Genomic DNA, 17352 nt, shown 5'->3' on the forward strand with positions numbered 1-17352 from the left:
CAATCTACATGGGCTTGCCACATATGTAAATAGATAGACATCAACATGCCAATGCAAAAAGCAGCTATGATGTGCATAATGCACAAGCATGTGGTATCCAATTCGATTTCCTCTTTCCTCTGTCCTGAGCTGTAAGAACAATGAAAGTTAAATGTGGATAAGTACCCGTGGGTTACTGTACTGTTTCCATGATGTTTTGTCTGTTTTGTGATGTTTTGTAATAAGTGTTTCTTTCATTTTTGCAAAGATTTCTCACCATTATAGCCAGTGGCTAGGCATATGGAACACACTTTGCCAACAATATGGCAACATGCATGAGCGAATTGATTAGATTTCCAAATCACATGAGCTAATTTAAATTTAACATATAATACACAATATCAGTAGTTGAACACGTTTAACTCTGCTATAAACATTTAAAATCATATAGAAAGTCAGTCTGAGCTCTGCTGCATTATTTTGTATGTGGAATTCCCTGGTATTGACTCAATAATACACAATGTTGAGATATTATTCTGCATTCAGCAATATGCTTACACAACTGTCTATGATAACTTTGAATAGCAATTTAGGGTTTTATAGTGCAAGATAATTCCGGTTGCATGTCTTACCGGCGTAATTGCTGAGTCCCTTTCTTTTCTTTCTGCGCCAGTAGAGCCATATGCTGAATCCCATGAGAATTACCCAGCAGGCACCACCGATTCCCGCTATGAAGGCAGGTTGCTTTACAACATCTGTGATCTGCTCTGTGATGCTGTTGTTGTTTTCTGTGATGACAACTTCATTACGGTTTCCTGTGATATCATTGTAAAATAGTTACTAATAGAGCAAAACATAACGGAGCAAAATAATGCTTTTTCAGCTTTAATGTATCAGGAAATAAGGAACTGATAGCATTAATGAGGCTGCCAATCTTAAACAACAGAAAACCACCATACTGGCCAAATGAAATACAGGTAGGTCAGGACCGAGAATGCTAAAAATTGCTGTGTGCATTGGGGGACAGCTGCGTACTCAAGTTTTATCCACTGGAAAAACAATGATGCAGAATGGAAAACCTTGTATTATGACAATGACTGTAATAATATCCATTCATCTTTTCATTCATTCATTCATTTTTTTTATGTTCAAATGGTATACAGTATATTTTCATTTTCAAAATATAAGACAAAACCAAGTCTGGAATAGAATTCCATATGTAGATGTGCCTAAAACATTTGCCACCAGAGCATTAGTAAGTGTAACAAAATGGCAGTACAACAAGATTCTCTCGACTGCAAGCAAGAAGGTCAGCATGTCTAGATCTGTAAGATCTGAAATATGTAAAGCTAAGATTGTAATCAATGGTCATCTAAAGGATAACAAGCTACGAAAACAAATGCCACAGCAAGGGAAAGAAGTGGCGGGCTTGATGGAAGGGAACTGGCAACATAAAATAAAGCTGAGGTTTCTGGCTTTTTTGAGATTGCCATGATCATGAGCTTTTAGAGATGAGAGGTCTTCCCAAGAAAAAAGCAGTAGACATGCGCACTGCCGAAAAATGTGTTTGTTTTCGTCTCATTCGTTTTTCTTTTTCCGTTTTTTGGGTCATTCGTTATGATTGAAATTCGTAATTTGTAAATTCATAAATTCAAATATTCGAAAATTTGTAAATTCGTAAATTTGAAAATTCGTAAATTCTAAAATCCGAAAATTCAAAAGAACAAAAATCAAAAAAATCTAAATAATAACTAACTAATAAATTCTAGGTATTGGAATTTCCTTTCAAATTTGGCTGTTAGTGAACGTAATGAATACAAATTTATCCAAAGTTTTGAATTATCCGAAATAACGAACATTGCATCTAAACAAATGGAACGGAACAAATTAATAATAAATAATAATGATAAAAAGTTTTTATCATTATTATTATTGTTAGTTATTATTATTAATTTGTTACGTTCCATTCATTTAGATATGGCATTCGTTATTTCGGATAATTTGTAACTTTGGATAAATTCGTATTCGCTGCATTCACTAACAGCCAAATTTGAAAGGAAATTCCAATACCTATAATTTAATAGTTAGTTATTATTTCAGATTTTCAAATTTTCAGGTTTTTGGATTTTCGAATTTCGAATTAATGAATATTCAGAATTAGTTAAACGGGTTTTCGTTAACTCTGATGTTTCCGAATTAACAAATTTGTCGAAATTCTTAAAAAAATGAATTTGGAATGAAACACATTGCACATGTCTATAACAAGCAGTAAACCTGTCCAAGATCAAAGTAAGTAGAATCCAAGAGTATAGAAACAAAGTAATTCCATGTGCTCCATTCATTTTGTTTTTACCATTCATGGGAAATGAAAACTCACACATGAAGCCAGTTGCACACAAGGCAATAAAACTTATTGTATTAAAGTGTTACTAAACCCACAACAGTAAAATCAGTCTGCATATGCAGTAAAGCATGCTTGCTATACTCACTGTGGCACCTAAGGGGTTAAATATGCACATTGTGTTAAAATGCTGCTTGATCCTGTATGCACAGATCCTCCCCTCCCTGCAATGACAGAGCCTTTGAAGTCAGGCTGCACATGCTCAATTTGGTATGTATTGCCAGAGAGGTTTTTTTTTTTCTTGGGAGAGTGCATGTGATCAACACAAGGCCAAGTGGCACTGTCCAGACATGTCCAGACAGAGGGTCGGAAGCCCTGCCGCCTCATAGGACAGCTCAGTGTAGTATAAAAACTCCTCCTACAAGCTTCACCAGGAACTGATAGAAATCATTAGACTGCTATATACTGCTGATAAGAAAAGGTATTTAGCAGTTTATATGTGCTAAAAAAATTGCATTTCCATATTCTGTGTACCATGGGAGACCAGATATAGTGAATGCAGGCTAGTGGGTTTAGTAACACTTTAATGACTTGGTATGGCCATTTCATGCTTGCAGGGCAGAGCCTTTTTCAGCACACCTGAACCCCTCCCACCTCTCGTAGGGCTTAGTGCAGCCCAAAACGGAAGTACATTTTCGTCACTGGGGCATATTTAAAATAAACTAGTGCTGGTGAATTAAAAAATGATAATTAACGGATTCCCTTTCCATTAATGCTTGGTGAACATCGCATTCATTGTTTTATAAATATACCACTTTGTCTTTAGGGTTCTTTCTGGTACATGTATTAGTCCATGAAGATACTTTCCACTATAGACGTTTCTCTTAAAGTGTATGTAAACCTTAACAAGAACATCTCTTATTTGCTCCCTTTTGGTCTGCTAAATATATAATTTCAAGTGTTTTGTTATACGTTATATGTTGATTTTGCCAGCAATTTTGTGAGCTGACAACTTTCTGTGCTCACTGCCGTAAGGGGTTATGAAGATGAGAAGGGAGGACAAGATGAGAAGAGGCCTGTTTTCATTTAAATCTACCAGAAATGCAGTAGACAGGGCTGACACCATATGCTTAGGAATTCGGAGATGTTTTGTAAAGAGAAGAGTAGAGGCACACTACCAGGGGCGGACTGACCATTAAGCCACTCGGGCACTGCCCGAGGGTCCTGGGCTACTAGGGGGCCCCATCAGGGTTGCCAGCCTCAGTAAAACCAGGGACAGTATGTATAAATCTGTGTTTTTCTTACATCTGTCTGTGTATACTGTGTGTACATGTATGTGTATACTGTGTGATTGTATACTGTGTGTTTGTGTATACTGTGTGGCCCCATCTCTGATTGCCTGGGGGCCCCATAATCTCCTATTGCCTGGGGGCCCCATGAGTTATCAGTCTGCCCCTGCATACTACATTTCTGGCACATCAGCAGTTATTTTTTTGTACCTGCAGTGTGTTTAAAGGGATAAAATATGGGTGAACATACATGTATTTCAGAAATGTGCTAAATATGTTGGGATTTTTTTTGCCTTGACATACTGTATGCCTTCATTGTACTGGTATTCTGTCTATACATATGTTATTTTTATTTTACAACGAGCTTGAACATTTTTCAAAACTATTACCTTCAATTTAATGACTTTGTAATGGCCACAATATTCACACAAGGCTCCTCTAAGATATTAAAGACATGCCACAGGTATGTGTGTCACAGGATTTCTCTTAAAGCAGGTGTTCCAGTAACAATGCTGTCAGCTCTGCTAATTAGAGGGAGGACAAGACTCTGGGATGACCTGTAACGCTCCATTGTTTCTCCAGACAAAGATATAATGGCATACAATGTCTCCCTCCTACTGAAGACTAATGAAGAATAAAACTCATTTGTTGAAGTAAAAATTAATTAGTCGCATCACAATCACTTGCAATTACTACTGCGAAAGTTTGCAAGCCTGAATAAACCACCTTCTTTATAACATGAAAAACTGTGGACCTTAAAGTGGAACTCAGCACACTAGAGTTTAGTGATGCATATTTAAAAAACAGCGACCAGCACACAATGAGCAAATAAAATCCAAGTCTTTAAAAGAGAGCATAGGATTCAAGATACCACATTCCTATAGATTGCATATTTTAACTTTTTGGGTCAAAACACATCATTTGTAGGAATGCATTATCTTAACATTGGCATGCCCTCTTTTAAAGAAGTTTGTTTTTTTTCACATGGGTTGATTTACTAAAACTGGAATACTCAGAATGTGATGCAGCTTTACATGTTAGCCAATCAGCTTCTTATTTTAGCTTGATCAATTAAGCTTTGACAATAAAACCTGGAAGCTGATTGGTTTCTATGCAGAGCTGCACCAGGTTTTGCACTCTCCAGTTTAGTAAATCAACTCCACAGTGTGCTAATCATTATTAATATATTTAATCAACATTGTATGTATGTGGGAGCATGCAGATCTTTTGCCCAGCTTAAATTCTTGGACGGAACGTAGGGGGGTGAGCTGGCTATTACTGTTTATCTATAAAATATTTTTTTTAAATCATCAATTATATTTATAGACCAGCGGACTGTTAAGGTGAGGGCAACAGAATAATCTTTATGCATAATATTATATAATATGATAAAATATAATATTATAATGTTATATTCTTATGTTTATTTATATGTGATCTAAAAAGAGTAATGTCTCTCCTTACATTAAAGGGACAGTAATATGATGGGATGTGTGAAGAAACAGCTGAAGGGGTCTATTATTGTGCATTCACATGTATGCAGTCTTTCATGAAAGCTGCCATACTGGAAACAGATCCCAGTGGAAATGACAGCTCCATGGTAACCAGTATTGAATATTGCAGTTTTAGGTCCATTACAAACTGACCTTGGGCCCACAAGAGGGCAGCATATCACCTCCATTGAGATCATCTTCAAAACATAAAACAGCTATTCCCAAATTTGTAGGCTTTAAACATGCCTATTGCAACAATGGTATCTAAAAATATACTACACAATGCCTAGAGAAAGCAGTCTGAGGTGGTTGAACAAGGCGTAAAAACTACTTCAAGGAAATCTGGAGAACTGTAGTACAGTTTCCCACAGCAAGCAAAGCAGAATCACTGTTTTATTTCTTCAGTAAAAGAAAAATTAAACTTGTTAGGTGGTTATGGGCAACTACGCTACTTTTCTCCAGATTACCAACTATACTGGTTTTCAGTGCCAACAACCTAGCACACAGTAGTAAGAAAAAACCTGTGCCCCATGACTCATCAACCCTAAAGTTAAAGCAGAACTTTGGGAGAGCAGGTACCTGGTTTTAACAGGTACCCACTTCCACTTATATTCCCTAGTTGTCCACCTGTGATGTGTCCCAGAAGGCTGTGGGACATTTCACAAAGTGCAGTGCAGTAGGAAGCCGGCCATAGAGCTGCAAGAAGTCACAGCTAGCTTCCAACACTAAAGATGGAACTGCTTGGGATCCAAAGACTGGTGAAGAACTGGTTCAGGTGCTGGATCCCTGGACAGGTAAGTTGCCTTTTTCTAAAGGTCAGCAACTTTAGTACGTGTAGCTTTTGACTTTTACTTTTTGTACCTAGGGTGAAGATCCTCTTTACCTTGGCCCTTGGGCTGTACTTCAAACATGACTTTCCCTCACCTGAAAACTAAAACTTAGTCTAACCCCCAAATTAACACTTAACCTGACCCTAAGATTTACCTCTAGTTTAAGCCATAGCACTTAACTATTAAACACAATGCCCTTAAAGCCTAAAACCCAAGCTCTGACCTTAACCCTACACGAACCTTTACCCCAACATCAAATAATCCCTTCAAATTCATAGTTAAAGCAGAAGTAAGCCCATCCATAAAACAGTTTCTTTTCCGGCTTGGTTGTGCTCTCAACCAAACTGTCAAACCATCCAGTGGCTGGTGTTATAACTGATCACATGTGCAGCATCATGACAGTTGTAGATTAAACAGAGGCAAAGATGGCAGCTTCCTTGGCTAAAAACAATAGGGGAATTTACTTACACTTTAACTTGTCATAATCAAAGTTTAGGGCCTCATGTGCCAGAACCAGTGCCCAAACCATGCAATCTGTGTGCCAGAAAAGGCACTTTTTCCTCACTAAAAGTGACTTACAGATTTTCTTTCTACATGTTTTTATATTTTGAGGTAACACTTCCAAAAATACTTGACTTAGTATGCAAAATAGTTATGAGGGAGCAGCTACTTGCTTGCAAATAGAACGAAAGGGAATTACTACATGTTATGTTAAATACATATTTGACATTTCAGTTTATACAGGAAAAGTCTTTCAAAAAAGGAAACTATTTTTTGGGTCAAGAGTTTCATGGTAAAGTAATATGATTTTTATAAAGTGCACCTGTACAGTACAGTTTGCTGTCAAATCAAAAAATAGATGTCAGAGACACTTGTCTTTTTCCTTGAATCCTCAGAATTCCTCTTCCCTTCGGGGTCAGTCAGGTGACCAATGTACAGGCATAGAGCATGTGATCAATGCCTTGATCACTTGCCTGACTTCTGAAGGCACAAGAATTTAATGGATTCAAAAAAATAAAGTATCACTGATGACTCTCCAACATTTTCTTTAAGTATGATTTCAAGAAGGGATTGGCAGCCTAGGCCTACTTTAGAATAAACTTGTTAAGAGAAAAATATGGGGCTTACCATTGTTGACCTTTTTCTGAAAATGCACTTTTCTTTGCTAAGATGCTAATACAATGCACTGCAATAATCTGCACCCTTGTTGTGGGTCAGTGCCTCAAACTACTAAATCCTGAGGATTGGCATAACAGACAGAAAACTGGAATTTTCAGAAGTATAAGTCAGCAATAGCAGCCACCATAGTTTTGTCATGACAGGCTTTCTTTACCAATTACAAGAAGTTTAAAATGTACAGTTTGTTTAGTGCTTCTTTCTTGCCTTAATTATGTGTTTGTCATTAATTCAATACTCTTATTATCTGTTTTATTAGAACAGCTCACATATATTGTCTTAGCAATATAAATGCATGAATGAATAATCTTAAACCAGTAATGATTTCTTTCTTGGTCTGTTTGTATTTAGAGATCAATATTTGCTATACTGCCATATATAAAAGATGGACGGGGTTAATAAGGATTCCAATTATATTTTTTAACAAAGCAAATAATAAACCACTCATCAGTCAATGTGACCCTAAGGTACTATTCCGTCCATTCCACAAACCCACCGAGTTAATGAACACAAAAATCTAAAAGGCATATATGCCATAGAAGAAGTGCATAATTACTTGCAATACTCATAGTATAAATGACATAAAAGAAGGTGTCATAAAACGATTGTAGAGGCAGGGATGCTGAGATCATTAAGGAAACAATTAGCTGCCATCTTGAGCATAATCATGTGGAAAAGATGGCTCCTTAGGGCCGACAGGCTTTTATGTCCAATGTACTTATTTCTGTACGCAGATCCTACTGTACGAATCCATTTAGATCAGGCAGCGGGGATTGCTGTGGTGTGTCATTTCAAATTCAATGCTTCTGGAAACTGGAAATTTTTAATCTGAAAGTTCTTTTCACACTGTGATGCTAGCCAATTTTTGAGCTGTGACAATATGCCAGAATTTATATTATTACCACTGTAGCCTTATTAAACCCCACACAATGTCTTTTAAAAGTTTCTTTATCAAGAACTGTTGCATTGCCTCATTGTAACCAATTAGGTTCAAATATGTGCTGGTAAATAACAGGGATTCCAAAAATATGATTAGTTGCTCCAGAGCAATACCTAATGTTCCTGTTAAATGTTTTTTCAAACAGGAATTAAATTAAATTAAACTTATCAGTATCTATGAAGATCCCTAATAGGCTCCTGAACTACAAAGCCGTCACTCACCAATCCCTGCACTTAACTATACATGCAGTGTTCAGCACCTTGAGTAAATACTCTGGGTAGTAAAAACAACACATTTAATACTAGGGGTGAGCTCTGGCCTGTCTTCGTCCTTCTACCACACATTCCTATTGGTCCATTTTCCTGGTGAGCAGTTTTACTGGCCACAAGACTATGCTAGATAAAGAGGGGATTGAACCAACACTCAATAAGAAGTTTTGAAACTTAGTTGTTATAGCACACTGGCATTTAAGGCATCCAGGATTCCTAGAACTGTATGTAAAGATATCTGCATGTGCTAGTTGTGCTTTAATAATCAAAGTATACAGTGCAAAGTAGCCAATCCCTAGCCTGTAGTAAGCCCTTGTTGGAGAATTTATAGGCTAGCAGTGGTTATGATCTTGCTCCCCTCAGCTCGTTCCTGTTAGAGGGTTAAGAAACTGAAACATTTGTATGTGTTTAGAGGGTTGCTGATTGTTTATTGTTCTAGACATGGGAAATGATGTTATCAAGCCAACTTGTTATGAGTAAGACTTAAGAGTGTCATTTGAAAATTCACAGGAGTTTGGAAGTCCAGAAGGTTACATAAGGCGGTTTGCCTGGCATTAATGAGGGGTATTTCAAATGTTAATCATCTTCTTGCGTAAATGAGTAAAAGGGTATACTGTAAATATATCCTCAAATGTAAACAATTTAGCACTTTTCTCTTTGCTGTGCCAAGTAAATATGTTCAATAAGCTTAGATTATATTTTCACTACACAAGACAGTGGTGTGGGTTCTTTTACAACATAACCAATGCAATTTCAGTTTTACCAAAATATTATCGGTAAAAGATAAATTCCAATCGAATAGTAAATTTTACAACACTTTCCACAAAGCTCTGGGGCCATTTTAGAGTAAAACAAAGGAGGCTTTTGTCTTAGGTCTTACACCCAGAATGATGTAGTGAAGGCTCCTGCTTTCTACTTTTGCCTTCTTTTCTATCAATATTGACTAATATTACCAGACCCTTGAGATAAACTTCATATATGCTCTCACATTCTCATTTCACCTTAGGCCTTTTTAACATTGGCCTGAGTTACTCGTTGCTTTACCAAACAGGCTTAATAGTGTCTTATGAATCTGGGTGGGAATGGTTCCATTTTGAAGTCCCCTAAATACTGGTTCAGTACTCAAAATGTTTTTTACTACTTGGTAGATAATTACATATGACTGGCCTAAGGCAAAATTGTTATAGGGTCATGCTTCATTTTGAAGGCACAGCTAAGACCTGTGCCATTCTGTAACACTAATTAGCAGTACGGCATACTAAGAGACTGGCACAGGTGTCTGAACTATATGTACAATCATGTTATTCCAATTACATGCTACATATTATTGAAGGCTGGATTAATCATTACAACACTCACAGAGAACACTTTTGGTTGCATATTGTTTTAGTCTGCATGCTTCAGAGAACAAAAAAAGTATTTTTGGCTAAACTAGCTATAGTTTCTACTTAAATCGGTGTTCCGGCCGAAAAAAAAAAAAGTATGCTAAAAATACCCCTATAATAGTCAGGCCTGCCTTTAAATACAGGTATTGTGTAAACTAACCCCAGTTTTGTGTTCGTACAGCATCATTTACTTACTATGTGCAGTTCCTAAACAGCGCAGCCATCTCCAGTGTGGGCACCTGAAGCCGCAGTGTCCCTCTTCCGGGATTCCGTACATGCTGGCAACCCAGCATGCACCTGCCGATCTCGCATATGCGCAATGCATTGCAAGTGAGTCCCATAGCTTGTAGGTCGGGTTTCCATAGCGACGGCGGCAACGGAGGAAGTTGCTGCCCCTTTGCTATGGAAACATCTTCTCCCCCTCCTCCTCTGCCTTGCTGTCCGGGTTCTGTAAATGAAGCTGAGATGCTTAATGCCTGCAATTTGTAAAGAAATAACGCCACTCTGCTATGTTCCAGCTGCCTCCAACACCGCTGATCACTCTTCATAAGACGCTAGGTAACAATGGCAACAAAAGCCTGGCTACCCTTTTTAAAAATGGCGCTTAGTGCCACCTTTCATTGCGTAATTTCCGATTTGGAAATAATGTGATGCTATGAGCCAGCGATGCCCATTGAATCCTGGGATTGATGACACTCATCTCCCAGGAGCCAATGCAAAGCTGGAAATGACGTACGTCACCGCGGCCGCAAAAGGAGGAAGTAACAAAATATTGCTGCATAAATAAGGTAAATGAACCTCAAAAAAAAAAATAAATAAATTGCCAATTCATTTTCAGAATGGACATAAGTGCTGCAAGGAGGAAAGTGAAAAATGAGGGTGGAACTCCACTTTAATTCAATGAAAAGTTACAAGATAAAGAAAAGTCGTCCATGGAGGAATGACTATAATTTCTGTGCACTACTGGTTGGTTTTATATATATATATATATATATATATATATATATATATATATATATATATATATATATATATATAAAATATATAAAATACCTAATGTTTACATACTGCAGTATTTATAAATAATTTTACAGCAGTATTCAGAACAAACTACTAAATACATACAAGGCACATGTTTCCCCTGACAGATATCTGTAATTCTGTTCAACCTGTTTTGTGAACATGACCATAATTTACAGCCATGGGGTGACCCAACATTTTTGCAGCTTGCTGAGTCAACCCCTCAACACCACAAGTTTACTGGACTATAAATTCCTGTGACTACACTGGCCTCTTCCCTTTACCGGCTACCAACTGCCTATACACCAGTGGCGGCTGGCCAGGTTGGGTCGGTCGGTGTACTTACCCCATCCATGGCGGGCAATCATGGGTGGCTTCCCCAACTCTCCTCCGTGGGCATCATGAGCAGCATCTTCTTCCCCTGCTCGGCGACTTTTGTCTCCACCCTCCTCCTTGGTGGGCAATCAAAACGCTTCTCCTTTCATCCAGTCGGGAAACAGGTCTCGGACCCATGCTTCCTGATTGGCAGAGATGTGATTCAGTGTGAAAATAGGGAATATTAATTTGCTATTCTCACACACCTGGGAGGCTCCAAGCGCATTCTCTGCTCCCTGAGCCCACCCTATTTTGAAGCCTATTAGAGCCTCTGGCTCTAATCGGTGCTTCAACCCCCTCCCCCACATTGTAATTCATGCTAAAGGGGGCCTGGAAGGATGGATATGGGGGGTGGCATCGATGGATAGGCGAGACAGCGTCCATGCGCCCTTAATGGATGGGCCGCCCCTGCTATACACCTGGCCCTCCAGTTCCCAATATGATGATAGCACTGTATAATGCCAGCAGCTTCACTGGTTTCCAGGGTTAGTATAGCTATATTTGTGGTATGCAGGGGATTATGCTATATAAATACAATGACAGATATCAGGTCATTATACTAGTGGTATATAAAAAGAAATTAAAAGATTAATGTGGAAAACACTGCATTTAAAACAATAGGAATATTTTGGCAAGAATGGTGTACAAGAGGTAAATAGATGTAGTATTATTATTATGATACAGGATTTATAGAGGGCCGACAGTTTGTGCAGCACTTTAGAAAATTAAGGCAGACATTACAGTTACAATACAATTTGGTACACGAGGAATCAGAGGGCACTGCTCATTAGAGCTTACAATCTAAGAGGGAGGGTTAAGTGATAGAAAAGGTAATAACTGTGGGAGATGAGCTGATGGAGAAAGTAAAAACACAGTGTATTAGTTAGAAGCAGGATAGGCTTCTTTATAGAGAAGGTTTTTCAAAGATCATCTAAAGATGGATATTTTAGGAGATAGTAAGACAGATTAGGATAGGGAGTTCCAAAGGAGGGAAGAAGTTTGGTAGAAGCCCTGGAGGTGAGCATGGGAGGAGGTGACAAGGGAGCTTGAGAACAGGAGATCTTGGTAGGAACGAAGAGAGCGGTTTGGTTGATATTTTGAGACCAGGTTAGTGATGTAACTGGGGGAGTTGTGGATGGCTTTGAAAGTTGTTGTTAGTACTTTGAATTTTATTCGCTGGGTGAGTGGAAGCCAGTGGAGAGATCAGCAGGGAGGGGTGGCAGACACTGAGCAGTTGGTAAGGTGGTAGTCTGGGTAAGTCTGGTAAGTCTAGGTAAGTCTAGTAGTAGCATTCATGATGGACTGAAGTGGGATAGTCTATGTAAAGGTAATCCAATGAGGAGGGAGTTGCAGTAGTCAAGGCAAGAGATGACCAGGGAGTGAATTAGAAACGTTGCCATGTTATTGCTTAAAAAGGGGCGTATTCTGGAGATGTTGCGGCAATTGAGGTGGCATGATTGTGCAAATTTCATTCTATATGTGTAAATTCTGTCATGATCATATCAGTAGCACATTCCAGTGTACAATAAAAGATTCCAGGCTTCTGTCCTGTCTGTCAGCTAGGTTCTCATCGTTGCTGATGCCCAGTTTGTTTAGTTTTGTTGGTGGAATAGTGTTCTGTGAATTTGCAGCTACTCTGCATCTGTATAACCAGAACCAAACTGTTGACAGAGTAAATAGATAGTTTTTCTATCTATCTATCTATCTATCTATCTATCTATCTATCTATCTATCTATCTATCTATCTATCTATCTATCTATCTATCTATCTATCTATCTATCTATCTATCTACTCCTGCACACACTATGTTTTTCTTTAATGTTTTTGAATGGAAAAGAACCAAAAAGTATTTCAGGCATGACACCAGATCATCCCAATTATATAATCTGCTGACTGTGACATTCACCATTCAAGCATGTGTTCTCCCCAACATCTGCCTGGTAAATATCTTTGGCAACAGATGGGCAAGTATTTCTAGTCATATAAACAGGGGGAAATGTTTTTTTTTTTTTTTCTCAATGCATTTTCACAACAAAATTGCTCAAAAATCCTGTAACTGAACCACAGGTAAAATAAGAATTTGCACATCCACTGTTATATGGTAAGTTAAATGGAAAATAGCCAATTTCAAAGCTTCATAAATGGTTGTTGAGTGACTGCATTGAAAAATAATTTACAAATCTGGAAATGCAATACAGTAATAAAAATATGCTTCAGCAAGCATGTAAAATGTGAAAATGACATCACTTTGAGGTGAACTTTACAAAAATATCAAAATAAGTGCTCACTGAAACACATTATAGATTCTCTTGTAGTGCAGAAATATAACTTAGGAACAGCCTCCGTAATGACAGTGATTCGGCCAAGCTTCCCCTGCTGAATAGAGACAGTTAAGCAGCACATTTAACAGAGTGCATTAAAATATAATTAGTTTTGGTGCTTGCATTTATTAGACAATATAGCACACGGATAGGCTATTTGTTTATCTTGTATCAATGGGTCCAGATTAGTTGCATTGCTTCTTAAATGACTTTGAACTGGCTCATGAGGAGCGATGTAGCTGGCGTTTCGCAGTGCTATGCTCCAATGGGGGATGAAGCTCAGACATCATCCTAGGTCTGTTTTCAGCTCAATGCTCTGCTGATTTTATTACAGCTGCACTTCCATATCCCTGAGAAATCCCCAGTGACACCATCAATGGTAATACACTCACACAAGAGCACAAAGACTGAAAAAACACCCACAATGGCAATCCCACTACAGTCCCTAATGTTGAATCATGTGCTAATTGTTAGACTCATAGAATGCATTAGATAGTAATGAAAACTTTATAGTCTGGCACAGACACAACAACCATAGAGAATGCAGAAACATTTACATGCAGTAATAGATTTCATTGGGGGTTTAAAAATGTTATTACAAAAAGAAAGCAACTGTCATTCCTAAAGGGCCAGTCTGGACAAAACTGAAAAGGCTTTGTTTGCAACATTGAAAAAGGCCCGAGTTAGATATGCCCTCGGTATTCTATTGCTTGGGTTGTTCCATGTTTTGGTGAAATAAATTTTGCTGCAAAATTACTGATTTCACCGTTGGTGCAATTTGTCAAAAAGGATTTTCTTGGCTTTGCTCACCAAAATTTGTTTTGAAAAAATGTACTCTTTTTTTCTTTACTTGAGGGCATTTATGGGTATATTTATTGTAGTTTAAAGCCAGGGGCCATTAAATCTAACTGCCTTATGAAAAATCCACTCAGGCTCATTTTTTTGCCCCTTTAAATGATGCCAATGCTTTCTCCAGAATTGTGACATTTTGCTGATATCTACTGATTTTTGCAAAAATTTCAGGGTTCAGGGAAATATGAACTACCAATTCTACTTATTCCCAACACTCTGTAAGTCATGTTACACCTTCTCTGTTCCCAAAGGGGGTAAGTCTGACCCTCTTAGGCCATAACTCTTATTTCAGTTTTGATGAGTTGTTCAGGGCTAGATACCGATACAGGTATGTGCTTGGCGTTAATAATGACCATATCTGCATGTTCATATAGTCTCCAAGCAATCATTGTTGCTCTCAAAATATTCAAATCCATGTGCATATCCAGAAGTAGGTGAGTCAGCTCTTTTATACAGTAAAGTCAATAATGTTGTAAACCAACAAATCAGAATTACAGCACAAATTCAAACTGCACACATTAGAACAAAACACTTAAACAATAGTTTAATAAGCCTTACCAATAAGTATATGCTGTGGCTCGCTTTTTATTCCAGTGCCAGCACTTGTACTTGCCGCCACTTCAACCCGGTACTGAACGCCAGGGTACAGTCCACCAATCACCACTGAGCGAATTGCCGCGTCTACAGTCTTGTTTATGTGAAACCTCGTCTCATTGCCCAGGCACCAGATCTATATATGTAAAGAAAAAATACATTTACTAAGCAACACATAACACTGATTACCCATTTAGCTGTGTTTTTGGTTTGCCATTCCATGCAGTCCCTGTGGACCCTCCTATGTTAAAAAAGGTTTTCACAACATTTATCCAGAGACTTTTTCAGAAGTTCAATTTCAGTACAGAAACTTCTTTGGCTCACAATTTACCTCATAGACATATCCTGATATTATGCAAGTTTAACAACAGTTTTTAAAATCTTTATTAATGCTTACCTGAAAATAAACACAATTTTAAAAAATTGCTCATGTTCTAAGTTGTGCAGGGAACCACTAATAACTATTTTCATAGGTAAATAGCTAGCTAGCTAGCCTATGCGGCATTAAGGTCCCGGATTTACTTACCAGCAGAACATTTTCCATCTAAACCCAAGAACAAGAATGGGATTAAAGCTTACCAGTAGAGATGGGTGAACTGTTTGGGTCAAGCATTGGTTCGGCCCGAAACAGTGCCCAATCAGAATTTGCGGGGCGATTGGCGAGATATTCGCCCGCTGATGGTCCCATAATGCACTGCGTGCTGCACAGTGCATCCTAGGGCCCTGATGCAAAGGTTCCCTCCCCAGCGGGGAGCCTTTGTCACAGGCAGAGCTTTGATTTTTTTCAGGTCTGGTGGTGCAACAGGTGTCCTGACTGACGATGGATCTACATCAGGGGACATTGTTTTTCTATTTTTAATAAAGGAGTTTGAGTAGGGGTACAATGTACTCATAGGGGGGCAGGATCTACGGGGGGTCCCCTTGTTAAAGGGGCTTCCAGATTCTGATAAGCCCCCTGCCCACAGACCCCCACAACCACCGCCCAGGTTTGTTGGGAAGAGGCCCCTGTCCCCATCAACATGGGGACAAGGTGCTTTGGGGTAGGGAGGAAGAGCCCCACACCACAAAACACCCCCCCCTCATGTTGAGGGCATGTGGTCTGGTATGGTTCAGGAGGGGCGCTTGCTCGCCCTTTCCTAGCCTGCTAGGCTGCATCCTCGGATAAGGGTCTGATATGGATTTTGGGGGGACCCCACACTATTTTTTTTGGCATGAGGTTCCCCTTAAAATCCATACCAGATCCAAAGGGCCTGGTATAGATTGGGGGGAGCCTCCACGCCATTTTTTCACATTTTTGTATTGCCTGCAATGTTTTTTTTTTCATTCATCTGTCAGCAGGGATGCACATGCACTAAAACGTGGCCTCATCATACAGACTGGCTCCCCAAGCCATTGTTTGCAAAATAAAGAAAGCTTGCAGGAAAAATTTCAATTTCAATGTAATTTTTTTTCTTTATATATGTCAGTTTTGCTGCAGCAGGTTCTATACATGGTACAGATGTGCAACTTTACAGGCAGACTAATGGGACCATCCCCCCCCCCCCCCCAAGCACTATAGTTAAAGGAATTTTTCATTTTTATTATTTCACTTAGAGCATCATTAAAATCACTGCTCCTTTAAAACCAATATTTTTTACCTTTTTTTGCATTGATACATGTCCCCCCAGGGAAGTAACCGGGCCCCCATACCCTTTTTATGGCCAACAGCTTGCATATAAGCCTCAAAAATGGTGACTTTTGATTTTTCAAGTTCGGTTACCATAGACGTTAATAGCGTTCTGGGTTCAGGTTCAAACTTTTTCCATGTTCGGGAGTTCTGGTGCCAAACCGAACCGGGGGGGTGTTCGGCCCATCACTACTTACCAGTCTTTAGTTGGTGGTGGCTTCATTTTTTTCAGCCTATTTTTTTTAATTTTCACTTGGTGGACCTGACTTGCTGTTCTAGGGTGAGAATACTCACTCACCATAGTGTATTCATGAATGACAGACACTGTCACCCTAGTACAAGACTACATGATGTATTTCCCTCAGCTCTTTTCTATAACATTGGAGAAGGTTATCTATTAGATACAACCAAATGCTTTCAACTGTATAGTGAACAAACCAAATGATAGCAAACAAGAGAAGTTCATTGTTAGGATTTACATAGTATACTATAACTAGCCTCCAACTAAACTGAACCTAGAATAAATTCATTGCACGGTGACTATTTATTTTCAAAGAAAACTCAATTGGCAGGAACATCAGGAGAATTATCCAAAAGACTGGCACCAGACAGACAAGAGCAATAAAAGCATAACTTATTCAGACATAGAAATCATCTAAAAGCAGAACCCAAAAATCATCTTTCACTAGTACGAATACATTTTATTAATCACCACTGCTTTTTAATGTTCTTATTAAATACATAAGCTGCTTTTACCTCAAGAAACCATTTATGAAAACTGCTAAAAATAACCTCAGAAAATCTAGATTAGAAAAAAAAAA

The 17352-nt window shown here is 38.6% G+C and overlaps 1 protein-coding gene across 21 annotated transcripts in view; it reads right to left on the bottom strand.

Annotated features, from left to right (window-relative positions):
* Positions 1-17352, bottom strand: part of ROBO2 (roundabout guidance receptor 2) — a 1381148-nt gene that overhangs the window by 58990 nt on the left and 1304806 nt on the right. For all 21 annotated transcript variants that reach the window (XM_073617042.1, XM_073617045.1, XM_073617032.1 and 18 more), the window contains 2 exons: positions 14830-15001; positions 612-794 (listed from right to left, as the gene is read on the bottom strand). In XM_073617042.1, coding sequence (XP_073473143.1) covers positions 612-794; positions 14830-15001 — 355 coding nt within the window. The remainder of the gene's footprint in view (positions 1-611; positions 795-14829; positions 15002-17352) is intronic.

This window comes from Aquarana catesbeiana, linkage group LG02 (genome assembly GCF_042186555.1).
Source record: "Aquarana catesbeiana isolate 2022-GZ linkage group LG02, ASM4218655v1, whole genome shotgun sequence".
NCBI lineage: Eukaryota > Metazoa > Chordata > Amphibia > Anura > Ranidae > Aquarana > Aquarana catesbeiana.